Here is a 27975-nt window from a genome sequence, read left to right as displayed (position 1 = left end):
AGCTAAGTATAGCTGGTCGGAGTCCAAATCTAGCATGGCTGCAAAGCTTTCTAATCCACCTATATGCAGAAGAATAGAAGCTTGGAGCTCATTTCATGAGTTGTTTCTGCTAGTGATTTAAAGACACAGCCTTCTCTTCCACACGAAACGGTCACCTCTAGACAATGACTTCCCCGGACCCCGTGGGCCTGAGGTCCAGGTGTGACTTTCTCAGAGCTGACCAGTAAGGAAGGGCCTGGGCTGGCTCCTCGGCTCTCCCCTCCCACCCAGAAATGGTTAATTGCCAGCTCCAGGCTGCCTCCAGCCCAGCCCTAATTGGCCCGATCTCAAGCGGCCGGGCTGGAGCCGCAGCAACTCTGGGCCAGGCCGGAGCTGCGCGGAGCGGCAGGGGCACTCTTCCAAGGTAATGATTAAGCTGAGCGTCTGGCAAGGGCACAGGCAGCAGAGCCGGGAAGGTGAGCCCTGTTCACACCTCGGCCAGGCTGTGGTGGCCAGGACTGGTTTGGAAGGCAGGGCCCCGGGGCACGGGGGCCCAGAGCTGACAGCCACAGCCTCCCCCTGCACACGGGCATCCAGGAGCATCTCAGGCCGGAGCTTCTGCTGCCTGCCCTACTAGGACCCTGCCCTCGACCCTGGCACCATGAAGCTACAGATGTTCTGGACTGGGCTGGAATACACCTGCCGGCTCCTGGGCATCACCACTGCTGCAGGTAAGACCCCGCCTCCCCGCTACAGTCCCCTGCACCCTGGACACAGCAGACATGGCTGCTCAAGGGGTGGGCGCCAGCAGGCTGGGGACAGATGGACACATCGGGCCACATCTGCTCTCACTTTTCTTCCCAATGCCTCCAGAAACACTGTTTCGCAGGGCAGCGGCAGGTGCAGTGGGGTGAGCCTGAGTGAGGGAGCCTGATGCCAAATCTCCACTTGGTAACCCACCACCCATGTGACCCTGGGAGCCTTCAGTGTCCTCATCTGGGAACTGAGTAGAGAGGGTCTGCTTTACCTCCTGGAGGGCTATTGTGAGGTGGAGGTGGGGTCTGAAGGTGAAGGTATAAAAAACCAGGCCAATGTGAGAATCAGATGCCTCCCCGTATAGTTATAAAGATGATCAACAGAGCTCAAACCACAGCCCTATTTCATAGAAAGAGAATTCCCAGCACTTGGGGCAGGCTGAGCTCTAGGACTAAACATGGAGATCCCCGGCTTCCCTTGGCCCACTCCCACCTCATTAACAGAAAGTCCTGTAGAAACCCAAGCCCCCTCCCTGTGGCCTGATTACAAGAACACAGTGTGGGTCTGGAGAAGAAATGGTTCCCTACCCTGGACTCCTCTCCCTTACCCGGCCTGATCACAGGCTGCTTGACTTTCTGGAAGCACAGACAGAGCAGAACCAGAGCATCCACGATCCTGAGTTCTGCCTGCTCACTTCCCCAGTGCAGACCCCAACCTTTAGTCCCATAGGCCCCACATGGCCAGAATCTGTGTGGGGGAAGTGAGAAGGCAGCGTTCTGAGCTCTTAGCTCTGGTCCCACTGACCCTTAGGAAAAAGAAGAGACACACATTGATCACCAGGTCCTTCCTTGCCACTGAACAAAATCCAGGATGGGTCTTGGCAAATAGGAAATGTCCCCCAGCTCAGACTCCAACAGTGCCGGTTCCAGCCCCCCACCCTGTCATCTGCTGATGTGTGACCTTGGGAGAGCCACCCAGACCCCCTCGGATGGCACTTTCTGATCTGGACCTCCTGGCCAGGTATTTTGAAGGATCAAGGATGCATAAGCTGAGCCGAGTTAAGTGGAACTGAGGGCATAAACTTCTTGGGAGAAGCCTCTATGACATGATGCAGAGCTTGTTGGGGAGGCTGGCCAGTGGGCTCTTCTAGCATCCAGATCCTCAGCACAGGAAGTCAGCTGTCGGGGAAGCTCTAATGCCACCCTTCTTATTGCAAGATGGAGCACCTGAGCCCAAATAGGGGCAGTGACCTTGCCCAAGGTCACACTGCAGATCACAGGGACAGCAAGTCTGGAGCTCAGGTGCCTCAACTTTTGTAAAGGCCAGGACTCTGGCCAAAAAAAACCCTGCTTCTCAGAGTAGGAAACCCCGCCCAGCAGACACCAGGAAGGGTCTGGAATTGCTCTGCTGAGGGTCCTGAGTAAATGGGCTGGCAGGGTAGCCAGCTCCCACCTCCCACAGAACCACCTTGTTACCTACATATAAGAGAATGAATGCCGACGCCCACAACTTCACATCCTGGGGAGAGAAAGGTCAACCTACAGAGTGTTTCTGCGTCTGGGGTTCGAGTCCTGGTCTACCCCTGTTGATCTTGAGCCCATCCTGCCCTCCTCCAGGCCTTGGTTTTCAGATAACTATAATGTATCCTTTTTAGCTATCAGATATCTTGGTGATATTCTGCCCAGAGCTGCCTCCTGTCAGGAAGCCGTTTTAAGACATATCTATTTTTCTAATAGCCTAGCAAAAGACAGTTTAAAAGTCTGATTTATCTCAGTCAGTGGAAGGGTCTGCAGCCACACACACATACACACACACACACACACACACACACACACCTCCTCTTAAGCACACTCTTATCTCTGTGCAGAGGGCTGCTGTTAAATGCTGAAGATGGGTCTTCCTCTTGGTTTTGATAAGATCCAGGCTAAAAATAGGCCACAAGTTGCCTTTTAATGGCCAGGCTTTCCAATAATCTTGTTTGAGCTTTTTAGAGTGCTGGGAGCATGTGGGAAGCTAGAGAGAGGGGCTTTGGTGCTTTTGGGCAAATCTCAAGTTTCTTCCAACGTCACTAAACTCCTGGCCCGTTTCCAGTGTGTAAGATTTGCAAATTCTTTATTCCCTTAAGCCTCTTGTTGTTGAAATCTCCGTTGAGAATCTGGGCCTCATTTACAGGGGCATTGCTACCAGAGAGGAAATAAGACTTGAGACAGAGGCTGTCACTTTCAAAAACCCCAGGAGACCTAATGCAGCCCCTGGTCCTTTGGTCAGAAGGAACGTAGCATCTCCAGAAATGAGGAGAAGCATGTGGCCCAAGGTTGCCCAGTGTCACCTGCAGGTGACACCTGCCAATCCACCTGCCAATCCCCTCTGCAGATGGGATCTGGGACTATTAGAGGTTCTAAGGGTACCAGACCCCAGGAGACTCCACCACGACGGCAAGCCCAGTGGCTAAGGCCTGGTTAGCTGAGCTCATCTCTTCTTCTCCTCCCAGACCCTTTGGATGAAACTTCTTCAGGATGTCCAGTAGTCCCACGGGCCATTGCTGCCCCATCCCCATGCCCAGCCCCACAACACCAGTGGGCACAGACAGAGCATTGCCACTGCTGAACAGGGGCAGACAGGCCACGAGCAGACAGCACCCAGCTGGAAGTGTTTCTAAAATTAGAAAATTCTCTCCCATGAGACTTTTTTATGACTTTGAACCAGTCATAAAGTTTCCAAGTCATCACAGAGCTGCCCCCCCCCCAAAAACATTTGGCCGGCTTCACTCATTTGCATTACCTCCTTGGCATGGAAGGAAATATGTGTGTGTGTGTGTGTGCACACGCGCACGCACATGTGATGTCTGGTGCCTCTGCTGCTGAGATGTGGCTCTTGCAGTCGCTCAAAGAAGCAGACACAACTGGGGAACTGCACACAGACTGTGAGCGCTCCACACCTCCCCTCGCAGATGCCCACTTGTCCAACCCTCAAAGCGGGTTCTCGTGTCCACCTAAAGGCAGGGACGTGCCATCCTGAATTAGAGACTCGGGCCCCAAGGGATGTTCAACCCTAGGCTTTATTCTCACTACAAACCCACCATCAGAAAAGGGAACCTGGGAAGTGGGTTGTAACTGAGATGGGAGCCCAGAGGTACAGGGTGCCCCTTCTCTGTCCCGCAGGACTGGTCCCCATCCCTGTTCTTGGAAAGCAGGATTGGCTTCCCTTTGAACTTCGGCAGTCCTCTTAGTCCCTGAGAGAGAATCTCCATGCACTTCCTCACCACTCCTCAGCCCCGGCCCCGAGTCTTTGGGGAAGAGAATGGAAAGAGCCCACTGTGTTGGCCCTTTGGTGAGACCCCTGCAACTTTCCTCAGAGCAATGGCGGCTCGGGGTTGAGGCTTCTCACTGCCAGCGCTTGAGGGCTTTCATCGTTCTTCCAGCCCCGCTCGGGTGTGAGAGCCGATAATGAACATTATTATTTGAGTATTTACTGCGAGCCAAGCTCTGCGCTGCCTGTTTCAAAGGTAGTGTTGCATTTCGTCCTCATAATGACTCTTTGAACCATCATCATACTCCTCCCCATCCCCACTGTATGTGGGGGGGGGGGGGGGGAACTGAGGTTTGGTGGAGTGAAACACTTCATTCAGAGTCTCACAAACAGGAAGCAAAGAGGCAAGATTCTGATTGATGATGGTCTATTCCTGAGACTCGACTCTTCCACCTAACTCCGGCTAAAGAACACGTCTTTATATGTCTTGGCTACCCCAAGATGCGGGAGGTAAAACACACAGAGGGTCCCAAAGAGGCCGGACCGAAGCCACACCATACACAGGCTCAGGCATGTGGGGTCACAGCTAGTTGGGCACAGCTACACTGAAGCCTAGTAAGCACGACCAAACACTTCCTGAATCTAAAGACACTGACATTTCATCACTTCCTGTCTCTGAACATGCATACTTTGACTGGCACTACCAAATCCACTCCTGGACCTCCTCTGAGGACAGACAAATCTGCTCACCTTTCCGGAGGGAACTGTCACAGCAGGACCTCCCATTTATGGGTCCAGAGATGCACAACTGATAACAACAGCAGAGTCATGATCTTGCTAAAGCCCCACCAGTGTCTATGAGGGCCAAGTGCTGACCTTAGTCCTAGTTTACAAATGGGAAAACTGAAGCTCAGAATGTTCGGGTAGCTTGGCAGAAGTCGCACAGCCAGTAGACAGCGGGTATGGTATTGGGGGTCCAGTCTGCCCACTCGCAGGGATGCAGTGGAACATCCAGGGACCATCAGTACACTGCTCCAAAGAGAGGGGTGCCACACAGCCAACTGGGAACTGGGCCGGCACTGAGACAGGGCCATTTTGAATGAGCCCTGCTTGTCAGGCTAATGTGCTCTTTCTGGCAAATCAACTATTTTAGATCAACCTGGAATCACTTAAGGGTTTGTTTTGTTCCAGGTTTTTGACCTATTAACCTCTTCTGTCCTCTAAAGGACAGAGCCACATTCCCCAAAGCCCCATTCCTTGCCAATATTCGGTTCAAACTGGAGATTTGGCTTATTAATATAGCCTAAGACAAAAGAAGCATTTAAACCCAGATGTTCTCATTATTTTTTAAAGAGTACAGCAAATGCATAGTTTGACCTTAGCCCTGACAAAGCCTTCAAAAAAAACAACAACAACAACAACAACAACTAATGCTTCTGAGGCAACCATCTTGGGCCCTCCATGCTAATTTCCATCCTTCTTAAATGTGTATCCCCGTGACCATTTCCTGCCATCTAAGGAAGCTTTGTGCACTTCAACATGTCCACAAGTGAATTTATTACCCAAGCAAGACCACATTGTTTTCAGATCCTCCAAATGGATGTTGACTGTTTTTCTTTTCTGATCTGATTGTTCCAATGAGTAAATGAGATATCCCTACTTCTGTTCCGCTCCCTTAGCACTGAAAGATCATATGACTTGGGTCAAACATTTTTTTTTTACCTCTTTGTGCCTGTGTCCTCCTTAGATTTAGAATCAAGGAATCTGTAACTCCATTTAGGATTCATTTATTCAGCAAACACGTGCTGAGTTCCCATTTTGTGTCATGTAGACACATAGATTAGGATGGTCTGACCCTTACCCTTGAGAAGCACATGGTCTGACCAGGGAGACAAGCCAATAAATACACATCCCAGCACCAAGTGCTGCAGTGTAGAGTTGGAGGGGTGAATTTGTGTTCTTCTCTACTACTTACTAGGTGTGTGACTTTAGGCGTGTTACCTAACCACTTTACACATCAGTTTTTTCACCTTTGAAATGGGAATAATGACTGTATCTACCCTCTAGGGCTGTGAACATTCAACAAAACAATGACTGAAGCATGAAAATGCCTGGCACATATATTCTCAATCAGGGCTGGTTAACTTTTAAAGGGATGTGTTGAACACAGGGTAGAGCATAAGTGTTGGGCTCTTCCTGAAGGATGGAAAAAGAAGAAAGACCAGAGGAAAGGAATAAGGCAATCTATGACCCTTGAAGCTGCAAAGGGAGGAGGAAGAGTCCTTAGAATATGAAGAGTCTTTTGCTGAATAACATTTTCCTTCACAGTTTGAGGTTGGGTCATTAGGATCAGCCCACAGAAGAACTGATCATTTTTAAACCACATGTAGTGATCAAATCAGAAGAAAGATGGTAGCCTCGTTTTGTTTTTTACCAGCTGGCAATTCTCTTAAAAGTGTCCTTAGTTCTGAACAACCATCTGAAGAGGGCTATTATCAAAAGAGATTGTCGTTAGATATAAGTGGCAGATGCTGAGGAGGGAGAGCCTTCTGCGGATTTCCTCCCAAGACTTCCTAGATCACCAGAGGCCAGGTGAAGTCAGATGAAGAAACATGGCTTGTGTGGCATGGATAGAGCATCTGGGGGGATGGCCATTGTTTTCCGGCACCAGGAAACTGCCATATGGAAGGGCGAGCAAATGTCTTCTTTTTGAATGCGAGAATAAGAAGCAAACACCTTGGGCAAATACCTTGACCTGAAATCAAGACCTAGGAGAAATTCCCCCTGTAGGTCCTTACAAGAATGCTATTCTGTGCTAGAGGGGATATCCTCAATAGTATCAGTGATCCCTGCAGAGCCATCAACAATGTCATCCCCCAAAAGTGGCATATCAGCCTAGATGGCTTCCCAAGTGAATTCTACAACATTGAAAAAATAATATCATCTATTCTACACAACCTTTCCAGAAGTCTGAAAAGGAAGGAATACTTTTCAACTCTTCTATAAACTAGCATTGCTCTAATACCAAAACCAGACAAAAACATCATGAGGAAACTACAAATAGCCCTCAAAACATAGATGTAAAAGTCCAAACAGTGGTTTAGCAAATAAAAAAAATATATATGTCAAGAGGATAGTATATCATACACAAGTGGAGTTTATCCCAGGAATAGTAAGATTGCTTTAACATTTGAAAATCAATTAATATAATTGACCATATTAACAAACTGAAAAAGAAAAGCTTATATTATACAAAGCATTTGACAGAATTTAACATTCTTTCATGAGGAAGCCTATCATCAAACTGGGTATAGAAGAAAACCTTCTCAGCCTAAAAAGAGCATCTACCAAAAACCTTACAGCTACTTACAAGTAAAAGATCAAATGACCTTCTCCTAAGATTAGTAACAAGACAAGAAGGTCCACTCTCACCACCTGAGCCAAATATTGTACTAAAGATTATAACCAGTATAATAAGGCAAGAAAAAGAAATAAAGTACATACAGGTTAGCAAGGAAGAAGAAAACTTGTTATTCACAGATGACATGATCATCTATGCAAAATCTGATGGAATCTATCAGAAAAGCTACTAGAACTAATAAAAGGTTTAGTAAGGTTGCATAAGACAAAATCAATATACAATAACCAACCATATTTCTCTATACCAGCAACAAAAAAATAGAAAATGAAAATTTTTATTTTTTTATTTTTTTGTTGTTTTTTTTAATGAAAAATTTTAAATACAATTTACATAACGTCAAAAATATGAAGTACTTCGGAATAAATCTGACCCAAAAATAAACTAAAAAAAAAAAAATGCTAGAGGTAGCAAAGAAGACCTAAATAAATAAAGAAATCTATCCTGCTCATGGGTCAGAAAACAACATTACTCAGATGTCAATTCTTCCCCAAATTGTCATACAGTTTAAAAGCAAACTCAGTCAAAATCCCAACAGTTTTTTCCAAAACCTGAAAGCTGCTTCTAAAATTCACATGCAAATACAAAGGTCCTAATATAGCCCAACAATGTTGTAATCAAAGAACAAAGTTAGAACATTAACACTACCTGGGGCGCCTGGGTGGCTCAGTTGGTTAAGCATCTGACTTTGGCTCAGGTCATGATCTCTTGGTCCGTGAGTTCAAGCCCCACGTCGGGCTCTGTGCTGACAGCTCAGAGCCTGGAACCTGTTTTAGATTCTATGTCTCCCTCTCTCTGACCCTCCCCCATTCATGCTCTGTCTCTCTCTGTCTGAAAAATAAATAAACGTTAGAACATTAACACTACCTGATTTTAAGACGTATTGTAAGTCTGCAGAAGTCAAGACAATGCACTATTGACATAAAGAAAGACAAATAGGTTAATGGAACAGAATAGTGTCCAGAAATGGGCCCATACATTTATAAACAACAGAGCTTTGACAAAAGTACAGAGGCAATTTAGTGTGAACAATTGAAAATCCATTTACCAAAAAATGAATGTCTATCTATAGCTTGTACCATACACAAAAAAAGACTAAAGTGGATTATAGACTTAAATGTGAAACCTAAGACTACAAAACTTTTATTTTTTTAATGTTTATTTATTTTTGAGAGAGAGTGTGTGTGTGAGTGGGGGAGAGGCAGAGAGAGGGAGAGAGAGAGAATCCCAAGCAGGCTCCGCATTGTCAGCACAGAACCAGATGCAAGGCTGGAACCCGGGAACGGCGAGACCATGACCTGAGCCAGAGTCAGAGCTTAACTAACTGAGCCACCAGGGAATGCCTAAAACTAAAAAACTTTTATACTATGGGATAAACTCTAGGTAATGAGTTAAGCCAACGTTTCTTATTTATAATATCAAAAGTTCAATCCGTAAAAGAACAAACTGATAAATTGCATGCTATCAAAATTAAAAACTTCACTTTTCAAAATATAATGTTAAGAGACTGAAAAATCAAGTTGACAAAAATACATGATGGCCAATAAGCCCATGAAAAGATGTTCCACATCATTAGTCATTAAGAAAATGCAAATCAAAACTACAATGAGATACTACTACGTAGTATTAGAATGGCTTTCTACCAAGTACTGAGTGTTGGCAAGGATGTGGAACTCTAATACAGTACTCATGGGATGTAAAATGGTACACTCACTTTGGGAACGATTTGGCAATTTCTTTAAAAAGTAAACATATAACTACCATATGATCCACCATTCCATTCCTAGCTGTTTATACCCAAGAGAAAAAAAAAAAAAGCAATGTCCACAAAAAGATTGTACATGGATGTTCATAGCATCTTTATTTGTAACAGCCAGAAGCTAGAGACAACCCAAATGCCCGTCAACAGATGAGTTATAAACCAGCCCAAGTATATCCATACTGCTTAGCAATAGAAAGGCATAGGGGCACCTGGGCTCAGTCAGTTATAGTGTCCGACTCTTGATTTTGGCTCAGGTCATGATCTCATGGTTTGTTGGATTGAGTCCTATATCAGGCTCTGAGCTGACAACACAGAGCCTGCTTGGGATCCTCTCTCTCCCTCTCTCTCTCTCTACCCCTCCCCCCACTCACATGCACTCTCTCTCTCTCTCTCTCTCTCTCTCAAAATAAGTAAACTAAAAAAAAATAAACAATAGAAAGGCATAAGTACTGATATGTGCTACCACATGGATAAATCTCAAAGTAATTATGCTGAATGAAAGTAGACAGCCAAAATAGAGTATATATTGTATGATTCCATTTTTATAAACTTCTAAAAAATGCACACTAATCTCTGATGACAGAAAGCAGGTCAGTGGTTGTCTGGGGATGGGTGGAAGGGTGGGAGTGTAGTATTACAAGGATACAAGGGCCACTCTGGTTTCTGCGTGCCTCATGCTCCAGCAGGTTGGCTCAGGCAGCTGTGCATGATGATAGTAGAGGCAGGAGAGAGCAGACCAAGTTCACAAACCCATTTCACATCACTGCTTGCATGATGCCTGATAACATCCTCTTGCACGAAGCAAGTCACATTTCTGAGCTCAGATTTGAGGGCTTGGGGAATCAGCCTTCGCTTTAATGCGGGGGACTGCAAAGTCACAAAACAAGGGGTGTGGACACAGAGAGGGGCATTACTTACTGCAATCTACCCCAGGACTTCTACAAGGCCAAATGAAGTAGACCTCCTGGATGGTCAACTTTGGTCTATAGCTCATGTTAAAAGAATCTAGTCTAGAAAATTGAACGGGTGCAAAATCTTGCCTGTGGGAAATTCTCCCCTAACAGGCTTGTGAGAGGTATTAAGGGTACTGACTGCCACACTATACTCTAAAATCTCTTCTAATTGAATATCTAGAATTTTCTACTATAAAATCTTGGCCTTTTCTCCCAGTGTCTCTGAACCGTGGCCCATATGTGTCAGCTGAACGTCTCTCAACATACAGGTAAACCTCCCTGCCAGGCTTAGACTCTGCCAAAGCTTCTCCTGGGTTAAGAAGTCTACAGCTACTACCTCATTATCTCAGTGGATCCTTAGCAACTGGCTCCAACATCTTCATGTTCTTAGAAATGGTGCAAGTGTAGCAGTTACCTCTACAACGAGCTGTGACCTTTTCAGAACCTAAACCATCCCCAGCCGTTGTCATCAGCTGGTACATCCTTACCCGAGATGTCCTTGTGTATCCTACGACCAGTAGGAGATACACCATACTTGAGGAAGAAGAGGAGAGACAATCATGACGTGGTGAGTTATGAGGCTGTCCTCAGCAGCAGTGAATATGACATTCTCATCTTGCTCCCCACGCAGCCAGAGCCAATATCACTGCCTGGCGTGAAAAGCCAGGTAATGTGACCTCTAGTGACCTCTGTTGCCATCAGGGCACCGCACTGAATGTAAGACAGATACCAAAACTCCACCCAGTGATGGAGTCGGAACAGACAACCCCCAGCCAACCATGAGGTCAGTCCTGAGACAAAAGCAGCACGAGGCCAGAGGCCCCCAGGATAGCCCCTCAGCAGTCAGCACCACGGACAGGCCACGTCCTCAAGAGCACACTGGTCCTAAGCCCTTGGCATCCCTAGCAAGTCACAGAGGACGTGACACAAGAGATGTTGAAATGGATGGGGATTTGGACTACTGATATCCCAATCAGGCCTGCAGAAGGGACCTCAGGCAGAAAAATCAATGAACAACATCAGTGTGCAGAGAAGAGCTCTTTAGCCACAATAACACTGTGTATTAATGGAAGGAAAGGATGAGAATAAACCCTCTCCTCCCCCTTGAGAGTACTTGCCTCTCTCGGGCAGGAACAACCTGCCTCTCCTGATAATTCTATGAGCCATCGTCTACATTTGCACAGCACTCTGTAATGTACTAAGATTGAGCATTCAGAGCCATTTGTGTATGCTTTTATTACCCTCATTTTCCGGAAGAGGAAGCAGACGAGAGGGTTATGGTTTGCTTGAGAAGCCGGGGCTCCGCTTTCCTGATCAGGCCTCACGTTCTCTCTGCCACAGCCAAGTACCCGCACAGCTCCCACCCGCGCCTGCTCTGAGACCAGCACATCAAGACGCCTAGAAAGATGCCCAGAAAGCGGTGCACCACAGAGTCTCGGGCCAGAACCTCTGATCCCTGCTAACCTGAACTAGAACAAACCACTCAGGAAGGCAACTCAGAAGAAAGCCCTGGCCTCTGGGAGAAGAAAATACCGCGCCTCGGCCCAGACGGGAGGGACAGAGGCTAGAGGGCAGGGGACAAGGTGAGGAGGCCAGGCCTGTCCACAAATGCTTGTGGAGGAAGAACTGGCCCTGATGGGCACCAAGTAGGATGCCTCCCCCAGGGGACGGTGCGGGAGGGGGGAGACAGAAAGGTGGGGCAGACTGTACGGGGGGTGGGGGGCTCCTAATGTGGCGCTGTGGGTCTGGGAAGAGAGGTAACAGGGCCCTGAGGGACAGATAACAGGGAGTGTTGGAAGGAGTCAATGGGTCACTTGATGGTGGTATAAAAGTAGTTACATGGCAGTTCTGCCCAGCACCACCCTCCCACCTGCAGCACGACAACAACAACGACAACGACAACAACACATCTAGGGATCAAGGCTGTTCTTAGGGGCAACTTTTTCTTACAGAGAATTTATCGTAATGAAGCCCTGATTCTGGGGACATGTATGGTGTTTGTTTCCATGGTCGAACTGTCCGCTCCTCTGTCTCCACGCCCAGCTCTGGGAAAAGGCCTCAGGGCCATTTGTCGGAGTGAATTGCTGACACAGATTGTCCATTTCACACTGAACTAGAGCCCCGTGAAGCCAGCGTTGCAGAGACACCAGCCAGGCTGCCTTGTCAGGAGGAAAGGGGACCAGGAGTACAGGCCAGATTCCAGGAGTAGCTAGAGGCTCCCAAACCCTGGGCCATGTGCGTCTCTGGATGCCAGGGCTGGAGACACCCATTGCCATGGTCACAAAAGGGCCAATGCCGCCTCCGCATCACCGTGGGAGTGAGTACCTCCTTATGTTTAGGTCTTAAATTTAGAGTGAGCGCCTCTTTAAATTTTGTGCTCACCTCACATCAGTCCTGGCTTCGCTGGATGCCGAAACTTCTCTGTGTCTTATAGACAGCCCTGCCTAAATTTGGAAACCTGGCAGAGTTCCTAGGTCCAATTCCACCAAGCAAGGACTATACCCATTCTCATCCACGGGGCTGACAAGAGGCCTCGGAGAGAGCAGGTGGCCCACCTGTGCGGTCCTGGGAAGACAAACGCACAGGAGACAAGATGGCCAAACCACTTCTCACACACCCGTCCCATTTTTCACCTAACACCCCTCCTTCCAATCGAAGGCCACACATCATGCTCATTTCTTGGCTTCTGAAATACCCCAGTTCTGGAAACTAGTCCCCTGGAAAAACATTTAGGAAGCTCCAGACCCTCAGTCAAAACGGCCTTGGAGTCCTATATCTGCATCACATGGCACTGTGGGGCCTCCCAAAGACAGTGCGTTCCCAGCACAGTTCAGTGAGAACAGCAGGCGGGGAGCTGCCATGGCAATGGCTGATGTGGCTGTCTGGGATGAGTGCTAGATACGAGTCACAGCGTTCTCCCGCAGTAGACGGGCCTCAGTGTTTGCTTTCCTCACTTTGTCCACTGAGAACCTTTGTAAAATGAATCTGCAGGAGGGAACTGCTTTGGATGAGGCAGAGCCTCACCGATCCTGCATGAAATCCTAAGCTATTATACCAGCAAATAGGATCCTAGAGACACCACCCCCACTCCTAATGAACTGCCTCTCCCGGCCCGTGCCCAAAGTTGAGCAGGGGGAGAGTTGCTACAGGACCTGGGAGCCCACAAGCTGGCTTTCTGACAACCAAGCTGAGGACCGCTGAGAAGGGCCAGAGGCCCAAGGGGCTTTGGGTGCACGCTCAACATTGAGAGTCAGAATATAGACCAGACCAGACACAGGGACTTCTGGGCCAAAAACCTCAGGTAGTGAAGAAGATAGGATAAGCTGCTTTTCCAGTTCTGTGGCTACCTAATAAAACCACTCCAAAACTTAGTCGCTTGAGGCTACAACAATTTTATTACGCTCAAAATGTTGTGGCTCGGGAATTCAGGCAGAGACAGTGGAGACGGCTCATCTTTGCTGCATGACGATGGGGTGGCTGGAATGACTCCTCAAGGGCTGAATGTCTGGAGCTTTGGTTCTGACTGTTGGGTTGGCTCGTCCATTTTTCTCCACTTGGTACCTGCTGGGGCTGGGACGTCCACGGAACTTCCTCACGGAAACTTGCCTGGTGGAGAGGGCTGAACCAGCTGGGGCTGGCTGTGTATCTGTCTGTCTCTCTCTTTCTCTGGCGTTCCCTCTACATGGCTTCCTCGCACACAATGGTCCCGGGAGCATCAGACTTCTTACATGGTGGGTGGGTGGCCCCAGAACAGGCATTTTAAGAGGCCTGGGTGGAAGCTCTTTGTGAATTAGCAGTGTAAGTCCTTGAACTGTCTACATCATTCTACTGAACTGAGTCACTAAGGCCAGACCATATTCAAAGGGAGGGGAGTTAGACTCCACCTCTCGATGGGAGGCATTGCAAAGAATTTGTGGGCAGCTTCCATTAACACATCCTACTGTAACACAGAAACCCCAAATCACGTTGCTAAAGTTAGGGGTATCTCTCTCACCTAACTGTGTAGAGTACATGGGCGTCCACTCTCCTTTTCTGCCATAGAGCCCAGCAATTAGTTTATCAGGTGTCTGGGAGTGTGGCTGCCCCAGGGATCCGTGGGAACATCTTCACAAGACCATCCCTGGCTCACTTACCTTAGTCATGGCAACTAGTGTGACCTTCAGAGGCCCGGGAGACCTTTGGGGAGAGAAGTGCTAGGGAGAAGAGGAAGTTCTCGTAGAAACAAGTCCAATCCCCGGGGTACGTGTCTGCACCCAGGCTGCAGGGACAAGGGTTTTCCCAGCACCACAAGGCACAGCTTTCTCAATGGACTTGGCTCCCTTGGAGGAACAGGAGGAAGTTGCAAAGTACAAGAGGACTTGAGGGTGTGGGCCCAGGAAGCCACACTGTCACTGCCTTAGTGTGGAACCTGTGACCTTACCTGGTCCCAGGAACTGCACAGAGAAGCCCAGAGACGAGGCCCTGTCCCTTTTCAGCCACGGCGGTTCCAGGTTCTTATTCATGCTGCTCCACGCTTCTGGCATCACCTTGCCTTCCTTCCCTGCAGAACCGTCCTCGGCTTCCAGACAGAATGGAGCCAGCACTCGTCCTGTTCCTGGGGTGCCGTGGCCTCTTCCCACCCTCCCCCGCTCTTCATTTCCTGGGTCCGCGACAGTCTGCCCAAGCCCCAGGGTATATTTCCTTTGCACCGCTGTGCTTTACCCAGGCCTGGCACAGAGGATGTGCCATAAATGAGGGTGCAGGCTGACCGCTGGGGACTTTGGACCCTGGCCTATTAGGACAACTCTTGGGTCTCTGGGGGGCACTGCCCTGGGCAAAGAGATTCAGCCATGGCTACTTCTGACATTCAGAAGACGACTCTGCTCAGACTAATGGCCCCTTTCCAGAGGCCTGGGGTGAGGGCCAGATGGGTTACTACCACACTGAGCCAGAGTTTAGACATTCGGCAGATCATCGAGGCAGTGAGGCAGGAGTTTCCTGACTCGTTCTGTGGCAGACATTAGAGAAATCCATTCACAGCTGGGTTTGGGGGACACAGTGGTCCACTGCCCATGGCAATGAGGGTGTCATCCATGTAACACCCCCATCACCCCATGTGAGGGCCCCCAGGAAATGTCCTCCCCACCAGCACCATTGTCACCAGAGTCCTTCCTCTGCTGGGGGTTCTTGGGGCCCCTGGGAATCAGTCCTGATTCTGGCTGCCCTCTGCCCTTTACAACAGCATGCCCCGGGCAAGGTGCCACACCTCCAGGATGCTTGCTGGGATTTTTCCATAAGTTACATGCGGGACGTTGTGCAGACTAAACAAGATGCACGTAGGGGCCTACTGGAATGTGCCGGCACGTGCTGGGACCTCCCTGAGAGGCAATTGGGTGGTCACGTCCAGGGAGGCTCCAAACCCAGATGCCTTCTGGTCCCACCCTTCTGCCTTCCACTACCCAGATGAAAACCAGGATGAAATGGCAAGACACGCCCTTCTCTGTGCCTGGTCTGAGCCCCCAGACAGAATCAGCCCTCCCCTCCTGGGGTCCTGTGCCTACTGGCACCCTAGTATTAAACAGGGGAGCAAGAGCACCTGGGCACGCCAGCAGGAGCCAAAACCAGAGCTCGTGGCTACCAGTGTGCTAGGAGATGGGGAGGCCAGGCGCAGCCGGACCACGGTCCTGTCTCTCGGTCACCACCTCACGTCTGCTGCTTGATCTCGGCCAATCACCAAAGCCTCTTACCCTGTCTGCCCGACGTTAGGATGTTTTCTGAAATGCCAATCTGAACATGTTGCTCAACTTCTCCAAAACACTCAAGGCCCTCCCTGCCCATCCTGTGGGGGCTGATATTTAAAGACCCACCCGCCAGCCTCAGTCCACATGGACTGCCCATGGCCCCCTCTGAGAAAAGAGAGAGCTCTCTCTTTTCTCTGCTGTTCCATTGATTTGTTTTCTTAATCGCAGGCCAGGGCTGCCTCTACAGCATTCCTAGAATGCCCCTCTGACTATTGACCTTCTGTTGCCATCAAAAGGCATCAAAATACCTCTCCACAGGCCTAACAAACCAGGGCAAAGGGCTGTTTCCAAGACCCTTCCTGCCACCTGCTGGCCACTGGCCACAAAGCATGCGAATCTACAAATGTGAACGAAGCCACCCGCCGAAAGTTAACAAGCGACTGAGCAGCTGTGGTGTGCCTGGCATCAGTTAGCTTACTGAATCCTTATAACCATTCTGTGCAAGAGGGATGACAAGGAAACTGAGGCTCAAAGAGACTGCGTGCCTCAGCTATTAACTGGCGGATGTGAGGTTGAAATGCAGGAATGACCTTGGTTGGTAGGTTGGTTTTGCTTACACTCTCTGTGCCTCAGTTTCCTTTCTGTAAAAGGACGGTAACACTAGTACCTTCACAGAGCACTGTTGTGATGACTTGGAAAGTTAACAAACGCTAAGTGCTGAGGACAGGGCAAGATACATACATTGAGTGAAAACTGAATAGACAGATGGGCATTGGCCTGCAGTATATACCACATCACACACACACACACACACACATCGACAGTGGAAACCAGGAAACCGCCCATCACCCGGAGCCAGAGTCTCAAGTTTGGTCTGCAGGTCGTTTACCTTCTGACATGTGTCCTTGGGAGAACTACCCAAGATGACAGACTGAGTAGGAAATATATACCTCCCTGTGTCTCGGGCTGCTGTTGAGGAGCCAGGACGAGCTTCACCACCGTGCAGAAAGCATTAAGCTCTCTGTAGGTTACGCCGGCCCGCTGGATGTGTGTGGCCGACCAGCATCCCTGGCCCCTCACAGGGTACAAGCCAGTGAACATCTAGAACCTGGAGAGGGCACGGGGCCCTCCACGGCTCCAGACCAAGCCCAGGGGAACACTGGAGCCCTCCATCACTACGAATCCTCAGGCACTGCCCCTCCCTTCCTGGACAGAAGCACTCTGTGCCTTGCTCCCCAAAGCACTTCCACATCCAGTCCCCCCAAGGGGGAGCGAGAGGTGCCTGTGGCCTAAGTGAGGGGCTCTGCACTGCTCTTCAGCAGACAAAAGTCTCAGGACATGGGGATGAAAGTTTACAATGTCTCTGCCAGACAGGAGAGGACTCATCAAGGGAAGCAGCCTCCCGACCAGCAGAGGTGAAGGGCCACACATGGACAGACTACCAAACACAACAGCCTAGCCCTGCCATCTGTGATTTTCTGGGAGGGAGACAAGGTGAAGCCACAATTCGGCCAATTGCAGAGGGGGTCATCCGAGCCCAGAGAAGAAATAGAGGGTGCAGTGTAATCAATTAGGACCAGAAAGAACTCTGGTTACTGGGCCATGCAGCCCCGGAGGAAGTTTTCAGGACACCTCCGTGCTGTCTGTGGAATGTTTCCATAAGCGAGCGGATGGGGTCTGAGCCACGGCTCATTGAGTGAAGCGGTAAGAGCAAGGGAATCCCCATGAGGAGACAGCCCGGAGCCAGCAAGTCTAGAAAGGAGAGTCCGAGAAGAAATTCACGCTGGACAAATGGAAGGTCAGGTGCTTGAGCACAAACACCAACCGCCAAGTAAGAGCAGGAGGAGGGACAAGGCTAATCAGCTTCCTGTGTCCGAGCAAACCCTCAGGGGCTTAACCAGCACTGGGGCCAAAGCAAGGAGCCAGGACTGTGTGATACAGGAGGCATGAAACCAGCGAGTGGAAAGGAGGTCACAGAAATAGCTACAACAGTGAGCTAGGCAAGGGGACAGGGGTTGGGGAGGTCCCACGGCCAAGCACGGACCCAGACACATGGCATACACGGGTATGGCTTGCAGGACAGTGAGGGCCCTTAAGGCCATGCCACATGGAAGACAGCTGTGGAGCAGAGGGGCTGGTGGCCCGTCAGTGTGAACTGTCTCTGGGGACACTAAGGGATGACCCATGTGGGCAGAAGACAGGCATCTGTGCCCCGGGGGCACTGCTGGGGTTCTGCCTGAAACCCCTCTGGCTTCCAGAGACCATTCCAGAAGGCTCCCTGCTCTCCTGCATCTTCCCAGCCACCAATCCCTGTGCCACGTGGAGAAGAGCCCACCCTGGCTCCCGTTCCCCAGGGAGAAGCCTCACTCCACAGCCAAGGAACCTTCCACAGGGCCACGCTCTGGCTGGAGCACGTGGGCCCACTCTCCCCTCTCTTCTTCCCCTCTTAGTGTTGATCGGCGTGGGCACTGAGACCTTCCTCCAGGGACGGTTCAAAAGCCTGGCTTTCTATTTGCTGTGAGTATGCGTGCATGTGCTTTCCCCGCCCACATGTTCTGCTCGGCACATCCCAAGTCTGTCTCTTCAGACTAACACAGAGCAGCCTCCCCCCCCCCCCTTTCCCATGCTAACTCCGTCACATCCCACAGGTAGAAGAAGTAGAGAGGGCTTCTAGGATATTCTCTGCTTTGGGCAGGGCTTTGGTCGGACTATCCCATAAATCAAACAATTCTCCTTCCATTCATCTACCTACACACCCATCCTCCCATCCTCCCATCCATCCGCCCATCCGTCCAACAGCCCATCCATCTATCCATCCATTCAGCCAGCGAGCCAGCCAGCCGCCCTCTACCCACCCATCTATGTTTCCAATCATTTCTTTATTCAGCAGCCACTAACTGAGCTCTTGTTTTAAAGAGAGAGGAATCAACTCAAGAGACTATATATGTGAGCCCTTCTACATGCCATGCACACACACACAAAAGGTTTTATTTGCATCATGTTCTTTAACTCTGACCGCATCACGGAAGTGCACACTGTCCTAGTTTTTCAGGTTAAAAGGTTCGGAGGGAGTAAGCAGCTCAGCCACGTCACCAAACTTAAGAGCAACAGGGCGCAGACTCAGGCCTGGGCCCACGAAGCTCCTCCCCAGCATCCTTCCCAGCCAGCTGCCTCTGCAAATGCCTCCCGGCAGGAAGGAGATCTCTGTGCAGTGGTGACCCAGGGAGGGAGGAAAGCCTTGGGTCCCTGCCGGCTCTGACCAATCAGCTTCTCGGCATCCCCATCCTGAGAGACACAGGGAGCCTGGGCTTGGCCTGCAGGGTGGCCAGCCTGCCTCTGCAGCTCCTCCCTCTCCTCCCCCTCTACATCCACCCTCATCACTGCCCAGGGCAGGTCTTCAACCTGCTAGACGGTCACACCCACCATCTCCCATCTTCCACCCTTCCAGCCCACGTCCACACCACCACGCAATTAGCCACCTATAAACACAGGGCTCTTCCAGAACCTTCAGCAGCTGCCAGGGTCTCCCGGCCATACTCTCTGCCATTTCCTGGCTTCCATTTTAGTTCTTGTCACTGAGCTTCCACCTCCGGAGCTTCTGACTCTTTCTCAAACTCACCTGCACCACCTCACCTCCTAGCCCGTTGTTCATCCCGGTGAGCACCCAAGGTGATTTTCCACCCACCTCGACATTCCCAAAGCCTGATATTCCTTCCTGGCGTTCTGCCCTGGGAAGCTTGCCCGGAGCCTGAAGCCCCCACTGCCTGAAAGTGACTTCTCTTCACTCTGAACACCCTCCATGTCCCACTGAGCCTGTCCCCACCACTCTGCGCTGTCTCTCCGGAATCCAGAAGCGGGCCCAGCCTTCCCCTTCTCCGCACGGTTGTGCAGCTCACCCGCACGGTCACTTCAAGTAAGGGGTAGGGTTATCATCCTGCTGTAACAGGTCAGGTCCGTAGCCGGTTAATGCAAACTGCTTTCTGCCCAGAACCCTGCCCCTTCCTGACCGCTCTGTCCCTTTCCTGAGAGGACGCTGTGCCCATCTGGTCACTCTGCGGCCAGTCCTCGAAGACATTATTTCCAGCCTCCGGTCCCCCTGCCCCTCGCGGTGAACTGGCTTAGGTTCTGCACCCTGCACTGCTCTATAACCCTGCGGGACGGGCAGCCACCACCCTCCTGAGCTCACAGCCACCCACACCTCAAGGGCCATCTAAACACCAGCCTCCCTCTTCCTTCTTCCTCTGCCGTCCTCCTTTGCACTCACTCAGGCTCCCCTGCAGATCTCAGACTCCTGCCTCTGCGTTCCCTCAGAGCGGTCCTCGGTCCTCGATGGCAGCGCAGCCCTGTAGGACGGCCACTCCCTCCTCCGTGTCCCCGGGACCCTCGCACTCTCCAGGAGGAACTGAGCTGTTGTTGGCTTTTGCTTGTCCTTCACTTCTCTCTGCCCTGGCTTCCTCTCCCATCTTCCTCCTCCCTGCGAGGCCCCTCACTGTTTTCCTCACACGCACCCGCAAACAGCAGCCACACCATTAGCTGAAGGGTCTGCGTGGCTTGTGTGGCGCCCTGGGCAGAGGCCTTGGTTTGTAGGATGTTGCTGCCACTGCAGGGCTCTAGCCTTGGATTCATTGCCCCATTTGAGTAAGCAGACCTCCCTGGCCTCAAGAGGCACAGCCTCTATAGCACCAGACAGGACGTCTGGTGAGTCACTTTATTGCCCAAGCCTCAGTTTCCTCCTTGTCCCCCCCCCCCCAACCCCATCCCAGGCAATGAAGCTTGTTTTACAAAGCATGCACCTTGGTGTGCTTGTTAGGAATGCAGGCTCTGGAGTCTGAGTGCTGGGTTCAAATTTTGCCCCTGCTACTGATCTGCTGTGTGACCACAGCAAGGATCTTGACCTCTCTGTGCCTCGAGGCCCCTAGCTGTAAGCTGAGGGTAATTACAGTGCCTCAACAGTAATATGGTTACAAGGACTGAATGAATTGATATTTGAAAGCCCTTAGGACATAGCTGGCGCATCGTTGTCATTATATAAATGTTAGTTACCCAATTTAAAAGCTAAGGAGTAAGAGGGAGATACTGGGAGACATAAAGAGAATAGGAGAGGGGCGCCTGGGTGGCACAGTCGGTTAAGCGTCCGACTTCAGCCAGGTCACGATCTCGCAGTCCATGAGTTCGAGCCCCGCGTCAGGCTCTGGGCTGATGGCTCAGAGCCTGGAGCCTGTTTCCGATTCTGTGTCTCCCTCTCGCTCTGCCCCTCCCCCATTCATGCTCTGTCTCTCTCTGTCCCAAAAATAAATAAACGTTGAAAAAAAAATTAAAAAAAAAAAAAGAGAATAGGAGAGAATGGGGATTAATTATTAAATGGTCACAGAGAAAGAAAAAAGATAATAACTAACATGTATATAATGAGCATTATGTGCCACATGTGAAAGGCTTTGCAAATATCAATTCATTCAGTTGTTATAGCAATGTTATTGAAGCAGTGTAATTACCCTCAGTTTACAGATGAGGATACTGACACACAGAAGGGTCAAGCCGCTTGCCTATAGGCATACAGCTGGTCAGTAGCAGGGGCAACGCCCAGGAACCTGAGGAAACCGCGGCCCCCAGCTGCAGTGGGCCTGGGCTACATGGAAGAATTAGAGAAGGAATTGCGAAAGGGCGTTCACAGAGGCTCAGGTCACACAGGAAAACCAGGAGAAGCAAGAGGTCACCAGACAGACAAAAGGAGGAAAGGGGAGTCTTTCCATGAGGGACCAGCCTGTGCAAAGGCCCTGTGGCACTAGTAGCTTCCCGTGTAGTCAGAGGACTATAGAAGTTCATGTAAGACTTTAAAGGCATGCTAAGAAATTTCCATGTTATGGGCCAGTAGGACCCTCCAACAAAACATTCAAGTTCCATTCCCAAATATTCTAATACATGAAGTCTGAGGCTCACCCAGGAATCTATGATTTTACATATTTCCCAGAAGATTCTGACTGGAAGGCCCCTGGACCATACTTGGAGCACAGGGAACTTTTGAAGCATTCTGGATTGGGAGGAATACCGTCACATTCAGGTGTCAGAAGGAGCCCTGGGGGCAGCCCAGTAGTGGCAGAGTGGAGAGGCAGGAAGGGGAGAGGGGAAGCAGGGAATCAGGGAGGCAGAGAAGGGGAGACTAGTTCAGGGGTTGAGGGGGCAGTGCCCAAACTCAGGTCAGAGAGGTGAGGCCAGAGAGAATGGGAGTGACTCTAAACCGTGGAAGGAGTACAACCAGCCCCTCCTGGAGACGGTTTGGACAGTGGGAAAAGAGGAAGAAGAGAAGGAGTCTGGAACAGATCCAGCCTTCAGGTTTCTACAGCCAAGCAGTGAATGTCCTCCTAGTGACAGTAAGTAGAAGTATGTGCCTGCCAGTGTCCACACAGGGGCCTGGATCAAGGCGGCCTCCCCTGCTGGCCCATACTCCCTCACCCATGTCTGGGCCCTGGCCCCCACCCCTCCACTGAGGCCCAGGTCCTGGCATGAAGGCAGCTCCTGGCAGATGTTGGCTTAGTGGCAGCATCAGATCGGGAGACCCCTGGTCAGTCTGCTGGCTGTGCCTGGCCAGGGGCCCCGGATGCTGTGAGAAAAAAGGCTATGGGAGAGCGAAGGGCGGACCAGATGGCACCAGACCTCCCTTACCTGTCTCCTCCACAGGTTTATAGGAGCTGTCATCTCTGTGTGTGAAGGGGCCTACTTTGTGGCTCAGCTGCTGACCATCTGCTTCCAGTAAGTACCCTCCAGAGCAGCCCCTCCACCACCTCCCAGCCCCAGACGCTCCCAGATACCCCCACCTGTGAGGCCACAGCCCAGGTGATGTTCTGCTTCTGCAGTCGCTGCGGATGGCTCCCCTCCCCACAGTGCAGCCAGCCCCCGCCTAGACATGGGATCAGGCCCGCAGGGCTCAGTGGTCTCCTTTCCCCGCTCCCAACCAGGGGAACAGAGTGAAGCATTCACTGAGGGCCTGTTCCCACCCAGAACTCCCCGCAGAGTCTGTCCCCACCACCAAGAACAGGTCATACCTGCACCTGCCATCCAAGGCACCCACAGAGGGGTGAGGACACTGCAGAAGGCCGGACAGGTTTGGAGTAAGCAGAACTAGATTTGAGAACTGGTTCTTTTTCCTGCTGGGACCCAGGGACAAGTCAGGGGCTGCAAGGATCTTGGGAAGCCTCAGTTTGTAGAAGCTGTCATCAATGTGGCCAAGGGCTGTCCCTGGACCACAGCTCTAAACAGTTGGGTTTCTAGGTAGTCAGGGAAGAGCCAGGCCTCAAATCCAGCCATCCCGGTACCTTGCAAGGCTATCAGCTGCCTCCCAAGGTCACCAGCCCTGAGGCCACGGGCTTCCTCCTTTCTGATGCATGTTACTGCCAAGGGATCTTTTGCAACTTCTCTGGAAGGAGGAGGGGCAGGGAAGAGGGGGCAGGGAAGAGCCCTGAAGCTGAAGGGGCATTTCTCCCTGCTATGGACTCCCTTCTCCCAGCCCAGGTTTGGTCACAAAAGAATGTCCACCAGAGGGCACCAATGAGCCATGGCCATGGCCGTGGTGGAGGGCCGTGCTCTGGACCAGCACAGCATCCTCCAGGCCCCTCCACTGCCCCCAAACTTGCCTGGCCAGAATTCAGCTGTGCAGAGCCCTGCTCCAGACCAATTCAGAGGATGAAGGAGATAGACCTAAAGGCAAGCCCTTTCCTCCTTTGAAACCTGGAAGCAACACCCCTGAGGAAAACTGCTCAGCATCAGGCCTCTGCCAGGCCCATGTGTGGTCCTTGTGTGACAGTTTTTTAAAAAGCCCCTCCAGGCTGATGCCATCTTATGCCTAGGTGACACTCCGTGAGCAAGGTATAACTGGATTCCAACCTGTTCATACAGGTGGCCAGGCAGCTTGTGCAGTGCACAGTCAACACAACTGTCCCAGCAGGCTATCTCCCCTACTGTGTGCCTTCTCCACTCCACGGGGGACCTCCCAATGGGGCCCTGGTTTCCTTCCCAGTCTTGGCTGAGTCCTGATATCATTTGGCTCCTTTCCCCCTTGACCTAAAGGCAGGGTTAGACAGCATTTCAGAAAAATTGTGGACCCTCTGGAGAGACCCAGACAAGACCCCTAACTGTGGAACCCATGGTGAGAACACCAGCCCCTGGGGAGTGTTCAGCCGGAGGTCACTAAAGAGAACATGGGCACAGAAAGACCCAGTCCCAGCCTCCAATAGCTTCACTTGTTGCTGGGGCTTGTCTGGGTTGTTTCCTGTCTCCTACTAATCCTGGACTCCCTCCCGCCAGGTGTCGGCCAGCGTCCCTGGCCTACAAAGCAAGGGAGAAAGCCCTCTGGTTGGGCTGCTTCCAGAAGTTCCTGGCATACATGCTGTTGTCTGTGGCCTGCTTTCTCCACCCTGTCCTGGTCTGGCACGTGACCATCCCAGGTAGGACCTCCAGGAGTTAGTGGAGGCCAGCAACCCCCACCACAGACGGGCTCTGAGCAGGAAGGGCTGAATCCCCTTCTCACAGGCCTCACAGACACTGGCTCCCGGGGCCCCCACTGACCCCATTGACTTCTCCGGCCTAGATCTTGGGGATGAGGAAGTGTCAGACATCCTTCATGCTGTCAAGGGGCAAGAATGTCCCTTCATGTAGGTATCCAGAGGCTGCACCCACAGAGACTTGTCCTCCAATGCCTCTGTGTGGTCAGAGCTTTCGGAGGGCGTGAGATGGTCATTTCTCTGTACAAACCCATCCCTGTCTCCCCAGTGCCTACCCACTCAGGGGCAAACTCCTCAGCCTGGTTTGGAAGGTATGCCATGATGGGACCCAGGGCAGACCCTCAAAGCCTCCTCATCTTCTCCCACTCCAACTTCACAGAGCCTGCTAGTCAGCCTGGTGTCTGATCGTAGAAGCCAGGACTCCATGCTCCCGCCCCTCGGTGTTGTCCATGACCTCTTCGGCTAATACCCTCCTCTCCCCTCCTCCCTAGCTGTGAAAACTCTGTCCCTTCTCGTGACCCACCTAAAATGCCAGGAAGCCAGCTGCCCCGGGGAAACAAAGTCGAAAGGCAGAGCTTCCTCTTCCTCCCTGTGGTTTCTTTTCATGTACCTGTCATAGCATCTCAAGGCCACTCTGCACAGCCCTCAGTGGACTCCAGAGAAGGATTCAGCATTGCCGAGGCCAGAGCAAGCCACAGCCTCCCGCTCCTTGGAGATGCCCAGAGGCTTCCTCTGGCCAGAGCAGCAATCTCTGCCTGAGACAGAGGGACCTCTGGCCTGGAAGCTGGAGGTGGGGGGCCCGCAGGAGGGGGGCCCATGCTAGGCCAGCCCCACCCCATAGGATTTGCTCTTTCTTCTGTGTTCACTGGGGAGGCTGAGGAAGGAGCATGTCCCCGCTGCTGGGAGCGGAAGGAAGCCCAGGTCAGTCGCTGGAGCCCAGCATTCAGAAGAGAGTGAAGACCCATTGAAGGTCCAGCCCGACACGCTGTCTTAGCAGGGAGGCCAAGAACGGTGATGAGAGGCCAGGCGGGCTGCACCAGGGTCGGCTGTCACTAGGCGGGGGACCTCAGGCACGGGGCCCCCTGGGTAACGATGAGGGTGAGGACCCCAGCATAGCGCTGGCCCTGCTGACGTCCCTCAGCCGGGCATCAGGCCTGCCCCCTGAATGTGAAGTGGGTGCGTGAGGACAAGTCACATGTGCAGGCTGGAGCACAGAAGGGCCTGAGGGTGCCGCGATGGCCTTTTGGGACAGTGGGCTTGGACAGCCTCTGGCCCTTCTCCAGCACTCACCCAGCATGCTGACCTCCCACATCCCTTCCAGGCTCCATGCTCATCATCACTGGCCTGGCCTACTTCCTGCTGAGCAAGCGGAAGAAGAACAAGGCCAAGCCCGAGGCGCCTGCTCCCCCGGAGCAGTACACGGACCCCTCCGGCAGTGCCGTGAGCACCACTGGCTCTGGGGACACCGAGCAAACGTACACCTTCCACGGGGCCTTCAAGGAGGGGACCGGCTCCCTCTTCATCCACATGAAGAGCATCCTGAAGGGGACCAAGAAGCCCGGTGCCCTCCAGTGCCCGGACACCCTGACAGAGCTGACCCTGGAGCCAGCCGACTCGCTGGTCAAGAAGAAGCAGGTGCACTTCGAAGACAGCATGGTCAGAATCATCCCGTCTCTCACCGAAGACCTGGATGGGGGGGACAGCGAGCCAGAGGAGACCACCTCTGACACCACCCCCATCATCCCTCCCCCGCAGGCCCCTACCTTCCTGTCCTCTCTCACAGACGCCAGCCTCTTCTGAGCCGCAGGCTCCAGCCGAGGGGACACTCAGCAAGGGGTCTGCATAGATCGATGGCCCTGCCTGGAGTTTCCTGACATCTGAGGGCCCCCCTCCCAGGGAGCTTGGGGTCTTCACAGGTTAGTGCTTCAAGGGGTGACCAGACATCCCCGTGGTAGCTGGGCTTCTGGGACCATCAAGTGGCATGGCAGACCCTGGAGATGCCTCTGGCAAGGCACAGATGAAGCTCGTGCTGTCTCAAGCCAATAGAAGCTCCTCCTTCCTGGCCAGGGGGTGGGGAAGTCCCCGTGCTTTCCCCAGGAGAGACCATCGGCCCCATTTCACACAAGGCTGCTCCAGCCCCAAGAGCCGATGAGCTTCTCTTGCTCCTGACACGGGGCCCAGCAAGGCCTCGTTGTCCATCTCGCGTCAGATGCCGCAATCCAGCTCTGAAGGCCCAAGGATGCGTGGGCTACTTAAGCATCTCAAAGGCAGGTGTGAAGGCAGCCATAGACCCCAAGCCCCAGCCGAGCTGGCTCAGGATGTGCAGGGAAGGCACGGCTGCAGGCCCTCAGGAGGGGGGCAGCTCGAGCAGTGGGCCGCATTCTCTGCGTGCTCTGGGGCTGGCCCTGTGCCACCGGAGTTGCACAGCCCCTCGGGGACACAATGCCACACTGTGCTACCAGGCCGGATGAGTGAGGCTCATTCCAGAAGCATCACTGAGGACTCCCTGCCTCCCCATCACATAAACTTTCCCGAGATTCCAAGGAGATGATGTAAACTGAAAGGTCCTGAAAGCCGACGACAATCCGGCGGTGAAGACCGCAGCACAGGACACAGTACCTCGGGCATGCAAGGACCACGGGGGTGGTGCCCTGGAGACACTCAGCACAGAGAGGTGGCCCCGCCACGCGTGGGTGCGGGTGCGTGGTGGCAGAATAGGTGACAAATGCACATTTGTTTAAAATGTAAGGGGGGGAAAGAGGAAGGAAAGAGGGGGGAGATAGGAGAGGGGGCGGGCAGGCTAGCCCTCTGCCCCTGGGCTGTGGAAGTGACAGTCCGCTTAGAATGAAGGAAGAAATTCGAATCAGACCTTCCCTAAAGGATTTTCACTGTGGTATTTGTTTCTAAAGAGCGTCCTCTGGTCTGTGGGATTGTGGCAAGGAGGAGCAGACCTGTTACCCTTGGGAAGCAAGCTCGATGAATGGGCAAGCTCAAAAAAATAGTTACACCGTTGACCAGTTTGTGCCACAGCAACTCCTCCAGCACTCGCTCTAGGTTCTGGGTGAGAAACACGTGTTCCTTCCACATCCCCTGGGAGTTACACGGCAAATGTGTGGGAATACAGCCGGTCCAGTCATCACTTTGGTGCCAGAATCCCATAGGTGTCGCAAACGAGCAGCCCTCTTCCTGCACGAACCCAGGTCTCCTGTAAAACCAAGTGAGAAAAAAACAAAGAAATATATTCCCATGAACCCTCGATGCCGGAAGCGGCAGAGCTGTTTAGCTGCCACCAAAGAAGAGCTTCAGGGTTCCAGGGTCCACGGGGGACAGTGAAGAACATTGGTAGACAGGGATGGCCCCCAGCTCCTACCGGGCCAGGTGTCCCAGGCAGGCCCCCGGTGCACAGAAGGAGCCCATGTGGAGAGGGGGCAGGGCTCCTGCATCCGTCACACGTGGAGGGGGACATGATGGGCACAGACACCCTCACAGCATAGGCGTGGCGGGCTTCTGGGGAACCCCAAAACTTCTGCTCTGTTCTCAGAACCCAAGCCAGTAGAGTGGAATGGATGCCCAGGTCGCAAGAAGCCAACCCCGAAGGGTGATGTCAGAGTGTCAGATTTCTAATAAACTTCTGTAAACCCAA

At 52.0% G+C, this 27975-nt stretch overlaps 1 protein-coding gene across 4 annotated transcripts; it reads left to right on the top strand.

Moving 5' to 3' along the window:
• The first annotated feature begins 5 nt into the window (after positions 1-5).
• On the top strand, positions 6-27975 carry TMEM72 (transmembrane protein 72). 4 transcript variants are annotated; one of them, XM_045438081.1, is made up of 5 exons: positions 7-710; positions 18288-18354; positions 22513-22584; positions 24136-24275; positions 25654-27975. In XM_045438081.1, the coding sequence occupies exons 1-5, from the start codon at positions 641-643 to the stop codon at positions 26130-26132; spliced, it is 828 nt and encodes a 275-aa protein (XP_045294037.1). In that variant the 5' UTR covers positions 7-640; the 3' UTR covers positions 26133-27975. The 4 variants fall into 4 exon arrangements, with proteins under 4 accessions (XP_045294039.1, XP_045294037.1, XP_045294038.1 ...); XM_045438082.1 differs by lacking the exon at positions 18288-18354 and having other exon boundaries at positions 8-710; XM_045438083.1 differs by lacking the exons at positions 18288-18354; positions 24136-24275 and having other exon boundaries at positions 6-710.

The sequence above is a fragment of the Leopardus geoffroyi genome, chromosome D2 (genome assembly GCF_018350155.1).
Source record: "Leopardus geoffroyi isolate Oge1 chromosome D2, O.geoffroyi_Oge1_pat1.0, whole genome shotgun sequence".
Lineage (NCBI taxonomy): Eukaryota > Metazoa > Chordata > Mammalia > Carnivora > Felidae > Leopardus > Leopardus geoffroyi.
Note: the sequence above shows the minus strand (reverse complement) of the source record. Positions and strands in the feature narration are given on the sequence as shown.

Bases quoted from the DNA above. Each gene is read 5' to 3' on its own strand.
- TMEM72 (XM_045438081.1), top strand. From the start codon at position 641: ATGAAGCTACAGATGTTCTGGACTGGGCTGGAATACACCTGCCGGCTC. The intron at 18,355-22,512 runs GTGAGTATGCGT...TCTCCTCCACAG, and splicing joins AGCCTGGCTTTCTATTTGCT to GTTTATAGGAGCTGTCATCT. The intron at 22,585-24,135 runs GTAAGTACCCTC...CCCTCCCGCCAG, and splicing joins CTGCTGACCATCTGCTTCCA to GTGTCGGCCAGCGTCCCTGG.